The sequence below is a fragment of the Sorex araneus genome, chromosome 9, assembly GCF_027595985.1.
Source record: "Sorex araneus isolate mSorAra2 chromosome 9, mSorAra2.pri, whole genome shotgun sequence".
Lineage (NCBI taxonomy): Eukaryota > Metazoa > Chordata > Mammalia > Eulipotyphla > Soricidae > Sorex > Sorex araneus.
Genome location: NC_073310.1, coordinates 20,601,727 through 20,617,466, shown reverse-complemented (window position 1 = coordinate 20,617,466; position 15,740 = coordinate 20,601,727). Strand labels below are relative to the sequence as shown.

The window sequence follows — 15,740 nt, the reverse complement described above, 5'->3', positions numbered from 1 at the left end:
GACTATGCTATTTTGCCTCTCTGCGATATATTTCCAGAACTGTTATTGCTGGGTCAAATGGAAGCTCAATTTCTGATTTTTTGAGAAGAGTCCATATTATTTTCCAAAAGGGCTGAACCAGTCGGCATTCACACCAGCAGTGTAGAAGGGTCCCTTTCTCCCCACTTCCTCTCCAACACCGGTTACTTTTGTTCTTTTGGATGTATGCCAGTCTCTGTTGTGTGAGGTGATATCCGTTGTTTTGATCTGCATCTCCCTGATGATTAGTGATGAAGAGTATTTTTTCTTGTGCCGTTTTGCCATTCATATATTTTCCTTGAGAAAGTTTCTGTTCATTTCTCCACCCCATTTTCTGATGGCGTTGGATGTTTTCTTCTTGTAGAGTTCAACCAGTGCCTTATATACCCTTGATATCAACCCCCAATCACATGTGTATTGGGTGAATATCCTTTCCCATTCTGTAGATTGTCTTTGTATTCTGGTCACTTACCTTTTGCAGTGCAGATTCTTCTTAGTTTAATATAGTTCCATTTGTTTATCTCTGCTTCCACTTGGTTGATCAGTTGCGTATCATCTTAGAAGATACCTTTAGCTTCAATATTGTTGAGAGTTTTGCCGTCCTTGACTTCAATGTACCTTATGGATTGTTGTCTGATGTTGAGGTCTTTAATCCATTTTGATCTGACTTTTGTGCACGGTGTTAGGTCCCTGTCTAAGCCCATTGCTTTGCATGTGGTTGTCCAGTTATGCCAGCACCATTTGTTAACAAGGCTCTCCTTGCTCCACGTCACATTTTTTACTCCCTTATCAAAGATTAGATGATCATACATTTGGGGTTGTATGTAGGGATATTCTACTCTGTTAGGTCAGTATACCTTGAAGAGTGTGATTTATTCCTTTTTTACATATCCCTTGATAAATAGAAAATTACCTTTGCTGTCCCTTCTAATCTTTTTCAACCTGAAATCTATGTTGTCGGATACTAGTCTGGCCACTCCAGCTTTTTTGAGGGAGTTGTGTGCTTGCAGGATTGTTTTCCATCCTTTAACTTTGAGTCTGTGTTTGCTTTGACTGTTCAGGTGTGTTTCTTGTAGGCAGAAGAATGTTGGGTTTAGTTTCTGAGTCCATTTTGCCACTGTGTGTCTCTGGATTGGTGCATTTAGACCATTGACATTGAGAGAGATTATTGTTATGAGGTTTTGTGCCATTTTTCTTTAAGGGTTTGTTGTGCTTATGGGTGTTTTCCTTCTTGTCTTACAAGAGCCCTATTAGTCCTTCTTTTACGTTTGGTTTTGTGTCTATGAAGTTCCTGAACTATTGTTTATCCAGGAAATAGTGTATCGTTCCATCAAGCTTGAATGAGAGTTTAGCTGGATAAAGTATTCTTGATGAAGTATTCATCTCATTGAGTATTTTTCACTATATTCCACCACTGTCTTCGGGCTTGGAGGGTTTCCTATGATAGGTCTGCTGTAAATCTAAGGGGTGCTCCATTGTATGTGATTTCCTTCTTTGACCTTGCTGCCTGCAATATTGTGTCTCTATCCATGGCATCCATCATTCTGACTATGATATGCCTAGGAGTGTTTTTATTAGGGTTTTTTTTAGCTGGCATCTTTCAGGCTCCTTGGATCTGGACGCCTAATTCTCTATCTCTGGGAACTTTTCAGCAATGGTTTCTTTAACTGTGGCTTTTTCACTGAAGTTGCCTCCCTGCCCTTCTGGCACTCTGATGATTCTAATGTTGTTCCTCTTGGGTCATCCCCTAGGTCTCTGATTAGCCTTAGAGCTATTTTGAGGTCTCTTCCCATTGCTTGTTGTTGCCAGTACGATTTCTGCTATTCCTTTTCAAGGTTCTTCAGCTGTAGAGATTCTACTGTTGAGGGCACCCACTGAGTTTTTAATTTCATTTACCAAATCCTTTATTTGAGACATTTCTTTTTGCAGCTTTCTTATTTCTGCTCTCAGTACTTCCTGTATATTCTCGGCTATCCATTTCATGGTTTCTTTTATTTCTTCCTTTAATTTCCTGTATGTCTGCTCCATTGAATCTTTGAGTTCTTTGAACATCCACAGCATTTTATCTCAGAATTTTTTGTCGGAGAGATTGTATTTGTGAGTAATCCCTGTTCAGAATTCAGGACACTTTTCTTCATCCTCTCCTCATAGTGGAGATTTGTGCTGTTTCTTCATGCTGTTGTCGTTGTATAGAGATAACACCTTTAAGTTCACTAGTATTGTTCCCTCTTATTGTGGGAAAGGATTCTGAGTAAGCTCGGTGGACGGTAGTCAACCTTCTCCCCTTCTAGAGTACATCCTTCCTCTCAGACATTATTCTGTGACTTATGATAGGCATGTTGTGAAGCATTAGAGGAGGTGGTTTTTTAATTGGGCTTTGTACAACTTCTTGTGTACACTGGTATTTTGGTGGAATTGGAGTAGGCCAGTGGATTATTGTCGTTTGTGGTTGAGGCAGCCAGGATGTTTTCCACAGAATTGGGTAATAAATTCCACAGAATTAGGGATGTGAGTCGAGAGTGCTGGGAATGGGAAGTACAACTGAGGCCCCACAGAAGGCCATGCCCACCTTTGAGGAGGCCACGTCCCCTACAGTGGCGACCACACCCTCAGCCAGTCCAGATGCAAATGCCTGGGTACACAGACCTGTTGAGAAGAGCATAGGGTAGTTGGGCAGGCGCTGGTGGCAGAAGTCTTTTTAATTTTTTTTAACTTTTTTGCTTTATAAAGTAGTTCATAATATTTGATCAATTTAATATTCAAACACAAATCCCACCACCATTACATCTTCCTACCACCATATTTCACATTCTCCATCCCGAACCCAAATCTCTGCCCAAAAGCAGAACTGAAATTATATATTTTGTATTATTTGTTATGAAACACCGCTGAAACTGCTACAAAAAAAGTATCCTTAGAGGAAAGAGTGTAGAGATTGTTGTATTTCTTCTAAAGGATCATTTAGGCCTTCTACAAGGGATCATTAGCATGTCGTTAAAGTTTGAGCTTTGTGTGATTTTTATAAATATATCTGTAAAAACTGTATATTTCCCTTTAAGATTGGTTTGCTCCTATTTTGAACCCCATCAAATGTGGTGCGGTAATCTTGCAGTATGGCTAGGGTGTCTGGTTTGAAGTACTGTGCAGTACAGGAATACATTCACTTATGGGTGAGGCTAGGCCTGAGCTGTGGAGAGTGGCATGAGCATGGTGGAGGCTGGATTATGGAGGTTTTTGGCTGCCAAGGCTGGGTATTTGGGGTGTGGAGGGGTCTCACCCGCCCCCCTCTGGGGCATCCCAAGTGAAACAGTTTTGCCCTCAAGGAGGGAGCCAAAGGAGCAGGCAGAGGCAAGGAGTGTTTATTGATTAAGTCAGAAGTCAGTGCCCTGTGGTACTGGCCGTGCTTCTTCTCCACTAGTAGTGGTTTGTAATCATCCCTGACTAACCCAGAGACAAGAGTGGTTGTTCTTCCTGGTATCATGGTCAGTTAGGACTTAGCCTGAGAACTGGACCTTGAAACAAAAAAAACAGTTAGAGATTAGGAACAAGCACCAGTTCGTGATTAGGAACCAAGGCAGGTCCATTACTTCCAACTCTGAATTCTGAAAAATCCATGGATGCGGGAAACAAGTGAGCAAGGCAAAGAGCAGTAGTTCGGACCACGATGAAGGTTGCAAAGACTCCCTGGCCCAAATCTGGTGCTGGTATCTCTAGTGTCTCTTTTATCTTTTCTTGAAGCAACCTGGGTAAAAATCGTGTGTTTGAAGTTAGGAAACATAGACTATCATCACCCACAATCCAATTTTGGGTTGTTGGCCCCAGCCTGAGCTTCCTGCTGAGACAGTGGATGGTATTTCTCTTGGAGTTTTGCCTCTTGGGAGAAAGCACCAGATATAACATCCACTTCGCTCGGTGTGTGTGGGTGCAGGGTCAACTGATTTACAACCACCTGAATTTGTTAAAGCCCTGGTCAACTTAGAGAAGAGGAACAGCACCACCTAGTGACAATTTCAAGATAAATCTGATGGTGGGAATTCTGTAGAGCAAATAATCTCCCAGCAAAAAGTGTCCTATATTTTTGTTCTATATTTTCCTCTTATTTTCCCGATACAAAGATAATCCGTTAATATTTTTGAGACTTGTCAAAAACATTCTGCATGTTTTCTTCTGTGCTCAAAATCTATTATGCTTTCTTTTCAAGGTTGGAGTTACCCTTTGTTGAGTTATTTCAAAAAAAATTTTGTATATTTGTACATGGAAATAATTATTAACAACCTAAAAAGGAAATTCTAAATATATTAGTGATAACTGAATTGTTAGTATATAAATTATATGCTTTTTAAAAATATATACTTTTTAATTAGCACAGCAGTAGAGTGTTCGCCTTGCATGCAATCGACCCAAGTTCGATTCCTCCGCCCCTCTCGGAGGGCCTGACAAGCTACGGAGAGTATCTTATACGCACGGCAGAGCCTGGCAAGCTACCAATAGTGTATTTGATTTGCCAAAAACAGTAACAACAAGTCTCACATGGTGCTGTTACTGGTGCCCGCTTGAGCAAATCGGTGAGCAAGGGGATAACAGTGACACAGTGACAGTGACAGTTTTATATATATATATATATATATATATACATATATATAAATATATAATCTTTTGCAATTTTAAAGATTTAAAATTCCCGGTTGGTAATTTATTGTCGTAGCTTATGACATTTGGCTTTTTCTTCTTAAAGAGTCTATAATTACTTATCAGACAGACACCATGATTGATGCATTGAAAATATTTTCCATGTGACTGAAGGTAACAGAATCTGAAGTCTGGACTAGAGTATTGAACTTACCCTGATGCAGGTAGAGATAGTGGCTCGAGTGTGTGGTAGTATAATATTGTATGCATGAGTCCCTATCATTAGCAATATTGTAAGTCAAGGTGCCTAAAATGTTTAAAAATTCGCCTTGTGATGTCAGTACCTAAATGAACAATGTATTGATGTTTATTGTTTGCCTTTTCTAACAATTGTGAGTTTCTTTGGATATTTGGACCTGATAATTAACATTGAACTATTCTGCTGCCTCTTTTATCTTTCTCAACACCCTGGGGTAAGGATTTGTGTTTGGATGCACTTGTTGCAAATTGGAGTCCTTTAGTATGCTCCCTCCCCCCAGTTCTACATCTTTAATTCTGACCCAGTTTTGCTGTAATGCATGAGGTGGCAGAGTGAGTCCTCTGGGAGGAAGCACCTGTGGTGACCTCTAATTCAAGCCAGTGGGTATGTGTGCAATTTGGGCACAGTCAGCCTGAATTGGCAGCAGGATTTGTTCTCCTCAACCTTATTCATAGACCCCCTGGAGATATTCTCTTGATAATAATTAACTGTGGCAGGCCATAGTGATAGGAGAGCAGGTGGGTGCTTGCCTTGCATGCAGCAGACCTGGGTTCAACCCCCAGCATGCCATATGGTTCCCTTGTGCACAGCTAGGAGTGATCTCTGAGTCCAGAGTCAGAAGGAATCCCTGAGCACTGCTGGTGTGGCCTCCAAACTAAAAAATGGATAAATAAATTAACAGTGGTGATAGTTTTTCATGTCAAAAGGCACTTTTCAATCCAGTATTTACTTTTAAAATAATTTTATTTTATTTTTGTTTTGACTTGCTTTGGGGGCCATTCCCAGTGGTGCTCCAAGCTTACTCCCAGCTCTGGCGGGGCTCGAGGGATCAAATATGGGTTAGGTGCTGCTGATAAAACCCATGTCAGCTGCATGCAAGGCAGGTAGCTTGCCCACTATATTGCTCAGGCCCATTATCTTTGAAACAAGTTTTAATGGTTCACCTTATTTACCATGCTAAATGACACCCATTATTTTTTCTTTGTCTCTGATAATTTTTGTTGATATCATATTTCTTAGTTTTGTTAAACAAACTACTCTTTAACATCAAGTTCATCTGTTTACTTCTCTGAGTTCCTGTACTGTTTTGATTCCTCAACTGTAATATGTAATATGTATGCATATACATATATATGTGCCTTTTGTTTGTATTGTTATTACTACATTTTTTGTATTTTATCCTTGTTCATTTATTTTACAAAATACCCATAATTGTTCATTGAAGTGATATTATGTTTGCTGCTTTAAAATTTTTCCACTTATGCCTGAGAGCTAGTACAGGGATTAAGGGGTTTGCCTTATATGTGAACAACCCTAGTTCCATCACTAGCACCACATATGGTTCCCTGAGCACCCTCAGGAGTGAACCAAGAGCACAGAGACTGGAGTAAGCCTGAGCACCTGTGAACCAGAGAAACAATAAAAACATCATTTGTCACAGAATTTCAACACCTAAGTAGATCTCTTAGTATTGATATGTTTATCTGCCTTTTGTTTGTCAAATTGAGATTTCTCTCAAACTCTGGATGAGGAGTGATACTTTTAAATTGGTTTCACCCAGAAGACACTTCTTAAAAGGGACAGGGAGTGCTTATGTGTTCTTGATGGCAGTTTCTTCTGACTCAAATGCAAGGGATTGCACTGAGGGAGGTTTACAGACAGAATCTCTATCTGATACGGAAGAACCTTTGATGTAGTGGATGACGTGGTCTAAGATCTAACCTCACTTTTTAAAGTTTCCTTTTCACTGAGATAGCTTTAGATTACACAAGTGTGTCTATGCTATTAGATTTATAGTTTTGTGTTCTTCAGAGTATATGTCACTACACAACAGCCACCACTCAAGTACTGTATCTCTATTGCTGTTTTGTTTTTGAGCCACATCCAGCAGTGCTCAGAGATTACTCCTTTTCTGCACTCAGGGAATCACTCCTGGAAGTGCTGAAGGGATAATATTAGATGTTGGAGATTGAATCCAGATTGGTGGCATGCAAAGCAAGTGCCTTGCCCTCTGTACTATCTCTCTGCCCCTCTATAATTTATTTTTAATTTTTTAATTGAATCGAATGAGATAAACAATTTTAAAGTTCTTCATGAATCACGTGAGATAAACAATTATGAAATTCTTTCACATTGTTGCAACACCCTTCTCTCACCAGTGTGCATTTACCACTACGGATGTCCCCAGTTTCCCTCCAGCTCCCTCATATCCCACCCTACCAGCCTCTATGGAAGGAATTTTCTCTCTCCCTCTCTCTCACTCTCCCTCTCTCTCTCTCTTCCTCTCTCTCTCTCTCCCCCCATGTGGGTTTTATGGTTAGCAATACAGATACTGAAACATTATCAGGTATATTCCTTTACCTAATTTCAAAACCCAGTTCCTGTCCAAAATGTTCATTTCCAACTACTATTGTTGATTGTTACACTGGTCTCTTCTCTATCCTAACTGCTCTTTGCTGCCCAAACACTGTTGTGACAAGCTACCAATCATTGAATCATTGATTAGTACTCCTGGTCCCAGTCTTCTCTGGCCTTTGTTATTAACTTCATCCCCAAAATGAACGCAGTCATTCTACATCTATCTCTCTCTTTCTGATTTATTTCATTTAGCATAAGACTCTCCATATCCATCAGTTTATAAGCAAATTTCATATCTTCATTTTTCCTAATAGCTGTGCAGCATTCTATTGTGTAGATGTGCCATAGTTTTTTATCCATTTTTCTGTTGTCAGGCACTCAGGTTTTTTACAGATTCTGGCTATTGTGAATAGTGCTGCAAGGAACATAGGAGTGCAGTTGGGTTTCTGCTGTGTGGTTTTAGTCCCCCAGGGTATATTACTAGAAGTAATAGCGCTGAGTCAAATGGCTGCTCAATTTATAGTTATATGAGGAATATCCATATTATTTTCCTCCAAGGCTACAGCAGTCCGGCACTCCCAACAACAATGAAGAAGAGTATACATTCTCCTGCATCTGTGCCAGTGTTTATTTTTGATGTATTCCAGCCTCTGTGTGTGAGGTGATATCTCATCATTGTTTGGATCTGCATCTCCCTGATGATTAGCAATATAGAGCATTTTTTCATGTGTCTTTTGTCCAATTGTATTTCTTCTCTGAGGAAGTTTCTTTTCATTTCTTCTCCCCATTTTTGATGGGCGTGGATGTTTTTTCCTTGTAAAGATCGATTTGTATCTTATACAGCTTGGACATTAATCCATTATCAGATGGGTACTGGATAAATAATTTTCCCCTATTTGTGGGCTATCTGTGTATCATGGTCACTGTTTCTTTGGAGGCACAGAAGTTTCTTAGCTTCCTATAGTACCATATGTTTCTCTTTGTTTCTACTAGCTTAGTCAGTGGTATTTTCTCTTTTTTTTTTTAAATTTTATTGAATCACCATGAGACAGTTACTAGCTTTCATGTTTGGATTACAATCACATAATGATCAAACACCCATTCCTCCAGCAGTGCACATTCTTCACCACCAATATCTCCGGTATACCCTCTTTGAAGTGCCTTTCACTTCAATGTCATGGATGTTTTTGCCTACATTTTCTTCCATGTGTCTTATGGATTTAGGTCTTATGTTGAGATATTTAATTCATTTTAATATGACTTTTTTGCATGGTTAGAAAGAGGTCTAAGTTCATGTTTTACATGTAACTGCCCCGTTTTTCCAGCACACTTGTTGAATAGGCTTTCCTTGCTCCACTTCATATTTCTTGTTCCCTTATCAAATATTAAATAATCATGTATTTGAGGACCCGTGTCAGGATATTCATCTCTATTCCATTGGTCTGCAGGTCTGTCTTTATTCCAATACTATGATGTTTTAATTAATTCTGCTTTGTATTACAGTTTGAATTGGGGGACGTTGATACCTTCCTTATTCATTTTTCCAAAGATTTCTTTCTCTATTTATAGGGTTATACTGTTCCATATGAATTTCAGGAGTGTTTGGTTTATTTCTTTGAAAAAAAATACTATGGGTATTCTAATAGGGATGGTATTAAATCTATGCCATGCCTGGAAAATATTGTAGTTTTGACAATGTTAATTCTCCCAGTCCATGTGTAGGGGATGTGTCTCCATTTCCTCATGTTCTCCTGTATTTCTTGGAGTAGCATTTTGTCGTTTTCTTCATGCCAGTCCCTAATCTTCTTAGTTAAGCCTGTTTCAGTTTAGCAGCTGTCTTTTGTAGTTTTAATTCATGGAACTGGACTCTTATTAATTTACAAATCTTTAGTTTGTATTTATTTTTATTATAGAAATAAAAATTTCTCTTTGGTCTCTGGTTGCATTGAACTACACTTATATTACTCTAGATTCGGAAGTTTGTAGAAATTTAACCATTGGGTATACGGAGAGTCAAGATAGATGGCAGATATTATAGACACCAACCTCTCCTCCTCCATAAATTTACAACTAAAAATGATGACATACAACATAGGCTTTCAAAAGGACTAGAAGTCTGAAATTGATGTCATTGGAGAATGGAAAAAGAGCAGAGGATGTCTTAGTAGGTAGGAGAAACTGAAAATGTGGTGAGTTGTGTTTGGTCTTGTGGTAATTAATGTATGCTATGAAAGCTATGATTATGGATCTGAGATGTTTAAAGATTACAATTTTTAACTAGAAGCAAGGTTGATTAGAGTTCTTCTTTTGCCTCACCAGATGTATTTCTATGTGTGATTTTTCCATCAAGATACTGGCATTAGACCCATGTCTACCTGTTGGACCTCCCTAGTACTTTCTTCAGACTTGGTAGTCAATGTCCTCAACACCTCTAAAAACCTGGGATTGCAGCTTTAGAATTGATGCAATCTGGTAAGATTTCAAAGGACTATTATTGAAATGACTGCAGAGACAGTGTTACGGATAGTGTTAGGGAAGTTTTGCTGGGGATAAACCCAGGCAATGTCCAGAATCTATGCTCTTTGGAGAAGATAATTTTTTTTTTTTTTGCTTTTTGGGTCACACCCAGCGATGCTCAGGGGTTACTCCTGGCTTTGCACTCAGGAATTACTCCTGGCGGTGCTTGGGGGACCATATGGGATGCTGGGGATCGAACCCGGGTCGGCCGCGTGCAAGGCAAACGCCCTACCCACTGTGCTATCGCTCCAGCCCCTGGAGAAGATAATTTTATAAACCACTGCCCCCCCACATAAGTACAAGAACATTTGGAAGAATATCTAGATTTGAAAACTCACATTCCCAACAAAAAGAAATTTAGGAAGTGCATTGAGCAGTCTCAGAATGGGGCTTATTCCTGTTTTGGGCTATTCGACTGGCAAATGATATTATTGCTCAGATGAAGGAATGATACAGAATTTCATGGACAGCAGAAACTTAAAGAGCTAAAGTGCTTGCTTGCACGTGGCTGATCTTATTTGATCTCTGGTACTGCCTGTGGTCCCCTAGAACCTCTAGCATTACTCCTGAGAACAGAACGAAGAATAGCTCCTGAGACCTCAGGGTATGGCCCACATCCAAGCCAAAAATATTATTCTGGAAGGTGCCCATTTTGTGTGGTGGGAGCCTCAAAAGTAGTGCTCAGAGGACCCAGTCTACACAATCCTGATACTCTGTCAATTGAGGCCAATGTTCAATGTTATGACCCTTTTGCTCTGCTCTGGTGCAACAGTGTAGGGGGCCAGCAGGGCAACCTCCCAGGGTTACACCTAACCTAGTAGGGACTACAGATCAAACTGGGGATCAACAGCAGCCTTGTAAAGCAAATCACACAACTGACCCCTAAACTATCTCCCTTTTCACCCCCTTATATTTTCATTTTCCTCTACCACTTGACAAGGTATGTCCTATTATTTAAAACTTTTGGATTTGCCTCACTGTACTAGTAAATACTGCAAACACTGACCCTGAAGAAGAACAAGGGTTTCTAGGAATAAGTCTCTACTAGTTTATTTATCACAATACAATTTGTAACTATAAACTCTAAACGCAAAATTACCAAAGCATAACAATGTTTCTTCACAGCAAGCATGAGCCAGAGAGTTGAAATGATTTAAGGAAAATGAATATGAATATAAATTTCCTAAAGCTTTAGGTCTCAGGAACAACAGGCAAGTCCTGGCTCATAAAGAGCGTCACGTATGAGGTGTGGACAAAGTGGAACTAGATACCTGGGTGACATGAAAGAACTTCTTCACTTCTTATCGCCCCATCTCATCCACATCATCATATGGTTGCAGCTATTTTAGCCCTAGAAATAAAATTGTAGTTATTTATGTGTGTGACCAACTATATATTTCTACTGAACTCATTCTTTATTTTTAGAATGTGTTAGAGGAAGACAGGAGAGGAAGCATGTGGGGACACAGGAAGAGATAGAGGAACGTACAGAAATGAACAGATAGCAGATTTGAGTCTATACATCAGGAGCAGGAACTCTTGGTGGTATGGACACTATAGTCACTGACCTGACAAGAATGTTCATCCTTGTCCTCAAAGGAACGAACAAGAGGTTCATTATTTCAGGATAAGACAATTAGACCTGGAACCATGAGAGTAAATCAAATCCAGCAAATTTAGGGTTTACCTTTGGAGCTTCTTTTAGGAACCCCAATGTTGTCATTGTTTCCTGTAAATAAAAATATAGATATTATATCATGTCTTTCTATGTAGCTTTTATGGATAAAGTTACCTTAACATCGGACACTTAAAGAGAGTGCAGCCACGAGGGCTTCCCCACTTCGCCGTCCCCTCAGCCCGAGTATGACGGAGGAAGATGAGGGAGGTGCTTTGGACACCAGCAGCCCACCAGCAACCTGCAGTATGTGATTTGAGCGTTTCCGCCAGGCCCCCTGTGCGGGGGCCCGGCGTTTCTCTCTTTCTCTCTCTCTCTCTCTCTCTCTCTCTCTCTCTCTCTCTCTCTCTCTCTCTCTCTCTCTCTCTCTCTCTCTCCTTCAACTTCTCCTGAGCACAGCACAGCCTCCACCCCACTTCTCTGAGCACAAAATGGAGAGACGCACCCAAATGCGCGGCGCGGCTGGCGGGAGATCGAGGGCGGGGAAGTACTGGTCTCGCCCACATCGGACACTTAAAGAGAGTGCAGCCACGTGGGCTTCCCCACTTCGCTGCGCCCGCAGCCCCAGTATGACTGAGGAGGACAAGGGAGCTTTCCCACTTCCGCCAGTGCGGAGGGGCCCGGTATTTCTCTAGGTTTTCCCATCTTATGAGCACCATAAAAGGGTAAAAGATTGTAGTGATAGAATTTCAGGCAGAATTTTCCCTGGTCTTTATACAGAAACCCAAAACCGCGCGGCCGCTGCTGCGGCCGCGCAACCTAATGTCATCTTAGTATCAGCAATATGTAATGGTTCCTTCTTAATGGGTCGGACTTTTGTGGGAGATCCTAACAAGAATAGTAAGTCTTTTGTTGAAATATTGAAGGCAATCAAAGTGGTAGCCATCTCTCTAGACTGAACTAAGCTATATCCCCAAGCCGGCTGAGAAGAAATATCCGTCTTTCTCGGGAAGAAACGCGGCGTGGTGTCAAACATAGTGTGATGTCCATTAAGCAAACAGACCTGGTGGCGTGGGAATGGGATATAAGGGGAAAAGTTATGTACATGGAACAGCGGGACGCTGGTGGAATCTCGAGCCGGAGCCGATACCAGCGCAAGATTTTTGGTTCCAGAAACTGCTTGCAGACACTCTACTAGACTATCAACTAAGCCAGAGCCCCACGCTGGCTGATGACGGGAAATAACCATCCTCTTCGGTTTTTTTTCCCTTTGTCAGACAGCGTGGCGATTACTAAACAGGCGTGAACTCGGTGGCGCGGGGCAAGGGGGAAAAAGAAAAGTTATGTAACAAACAGCGGGACTTAATATCTCAATATTCTTAGCAATGGAGAACTATCAAATGCCTCCTTGGCAATAGGACTGTCTTTTTCTTCTTGGGGGGAAACCCCAGCAACGGTAGTGAGTTGTGTGTTGAAACATGGAATGTAATCGAGATAAGCGTAAACAAAGTGAAACTTATCACGTACAAGGGTGGGGACTGGGGAGGTGGGAGGGGGCGGCAGATATACTGGAGGGTTTGGTGATGGAAGATGGGCACTGGTGAAGGGAAGGGTGTTTGAGTATTATATAACTGACATAATCCTGAGAACTATGTAACCTCCACTTGGTGATTCAATAAAAAAATTAAAAAAAAATAAAGTTACCTTAAGTGATATCCTTGATGTGTGACCAGCCGGCATCAATATCTTGGACTGTTGGTCAACTGCTTGCAGGGATCAAGAAGTAGAGGATACAGTCCAGTTTAAGGAGAAGGAAACAATCAGAGGAACGCTTTTGGGTCCTGAATGGTGTTGCCTATAAGAGTAGCACATCCCTCTCCGAGTTTATCACTTTTGCTGGAATACATCAATGTTGACCCAGAACCTCAAATCCAGTTTCCCCCTCTAGCCCCCTCTGTTCAGACTTTGCAATGGAAGCTTCAGTACCTGAGAGTATGAGTCAAGACCATTTCTTTTCTGGATTTTTTTTTATTTGAGTCTGCACAGCTTCTCATATCTGAGTGCCTTATCTTTATGATCAAAGCAAATGACATAGCCCTGAGCACAGGGGACTGTCAGTAAGGGTGAGGGGTGGATGGTCATGTAAAGCAATTCTCAAATGTCTACAAAAACATATTCTAAGTGCTGTAAAAGGATTTCTATGTTTATTATGGTGCTTGTGATCTGAGCAATGCAGGCTTAAATTGCAATGTAAATAGCACTGTAGCATTGTCGGGCACCAGTAACATCTCCATTGTGAGACTTGTTACTGTTTTTGGCATATCGAATATACGATGGGTAACTTGCCAGGCTCTGCCATGTCAGCAGGATACTCTCGGTAGCTTGCTGGGCTCTCTGAGAGGGACGGAGGAATCAAACTCGGGTTGGCCGAGTGCAAAGCAAATGCCCTACTGTGCTAAGCTGTTGCTCCAGTCTTTTAAAATTCAGCCCAATTGGTTCTAGTTTGATCGTCCCCCACCCCGACACCCACATCATGGTTTAGAAAGTTGTTCATGATGATTGAATATAGGTATTCAATATTTCAACACCCATCTCACCATCATTACCACTTTCCTCCCACCACTTTCTCCATTTTCCCAACCACCCCTCAAGCCTGTGCCCATAGCAGGCCGACAATAATTTACTTTATAAAGTTTTTTATCCCTAACAGAATGATAAAAAAATATTTCTATAATGGGCACTGGCGGAGGGATGGGTACTCGATCACTGTATGACTGAAATGCAAGCACGAAAGTTTATAAGTATGTAACTGTACCTCTCAATGATTCACTAATTTAGAAAAAAGGAAAACTTAAAATTCTGAAGAAGAGGCACAGTAAAAACCTATCTTTTCTACCTTCAAGATTTAAAAAAAATATATTTCTGTATAAGAATATTTGTGAAAATTGTATCTCAGCATGAGACATGAAATCGTTGTCTGAGGCTTTTACTAGCTGTTGCTGGAAGTTAACCTCCATTGTTAATGTTTTTGTTAGCGGAGATCGGTTGGTTTCTACTTTACATGCCATCCATCTACTACTGGCATATCAGTGATGTAGGTGATGGACGTGCCTTTGCTGCTGCATGCTCTAGGAACTCAAGAGCTCTTAACTGGGCTGTCCGGTTGGAGTTCAATTTTTAACTGGAATGTGGTTTTAGGGGAGTGACTGCAAGGGTTTTGTTTGGCAAGAGCTGGCCCAACCATTCCCCTTCTGGAGCTCTCAGTAAGGAATGGGTTTTTGAGACTTTTTTTTGTGTGTGGCTAGGTGAGCTCTTTAGAGATTTGTTTGAGTCTCTGGAATAAGTCCAGTAGATGAGGAACTTACACAGTTATGGAGGTGGGACGTGAGTGGCTTTTAAAATTTAATTAGCTGAGTAAAATTTTGACCTCTGCATGAGTTTCTTATTGTTATTGAAAGTTCATTAGAAGTTTTAAATTCAACTACGTTGCATAAGAAAATGCTGGATAGGTCATGATGAAACAAAAATTACTTCCAAATAAACTTGCTATATGCTAAAGTAGCTTTATGTTGGAAGAGGGTCATTATTTAAGTTTCAAAACAGACGAAAGTTTTTGTACCACTTTCTCTTATGCCTGTGTCACTGTGATTAGTACCACTGTCATAAATCATACAGTAATAGTCAGCCTCATCCTCAGGCTGCAGCCCAGAGATGTGCAAGAGTCCCGCATTGGCTGAGGTGTCTTTGGATCCAGAGAAGCGATTGGAAACTCCAGATCCCAACTGTGTACTTGTGTAGTAATACAGCAGAAACCTAGGAGAGTTCCCAGTCTTCTGCTGGTACCAGTATATTCTATAGCTGCCAACACTGAAACCACTGCTGAGGGTGCAGGTGAGTCTGGCTGCTGTTCCAGGAGATGCAGAGACCGAGGGCTCCTGAGTCAGCACAGGCTGGAGAGGGACCCTGCGAAGAAAGACTTGTATTATCTTCAGGCAAGAATCAGGTTAAACTCATCAATACTATGAACAAGGAGGAAGTTCTACCAGGCAGCCTCTTGAGTCCTAGCCATACCTGTGCAGTGAAAGAGGAGCGTGAGCAGGAGAGCAGTCCAGGCCATGGTGCACACCACCCTCTGATCCCACAGTGGGCACTGGCTGCCCCACACCTACTTTTCTCCCTCTGCCAGAGGAGGGGCTGTCCATGCAAATCAGTTAAATCTAATAACTGCCCATCTCCTGCTGTTCATGTTGGTGGGGCTCAGCTCATACTCCAGACAGAATGGACAGAGTTTTGAGGGGTGTTTTGGCAGGAAGCACCTGCAGAGAACACACAGAGGTCCTAGCC

The 15,740-nt window shown here is 41.1% G+C and overlaps 1 gene segment (V, D, J or C); it reads right to left on the bottom strand.

Moving 5' to 3' along the window:
- Window positions 1–14,983: 14,983 nt before the first annotated feature.
- Window positions 14,984–15,513, bottom strand: LOC129407047 (immunoglobulin lambda variable 5-37-like). The segment is given in 2 exon segments: window positions 14,984–15,350; window positions 15,458–15,513. Coding segments are annotated over 2 exon segments (423 nt in total).
- Between the last annotated feature and the right edge of the window lie 227 nt (window positions 15,514–15,740).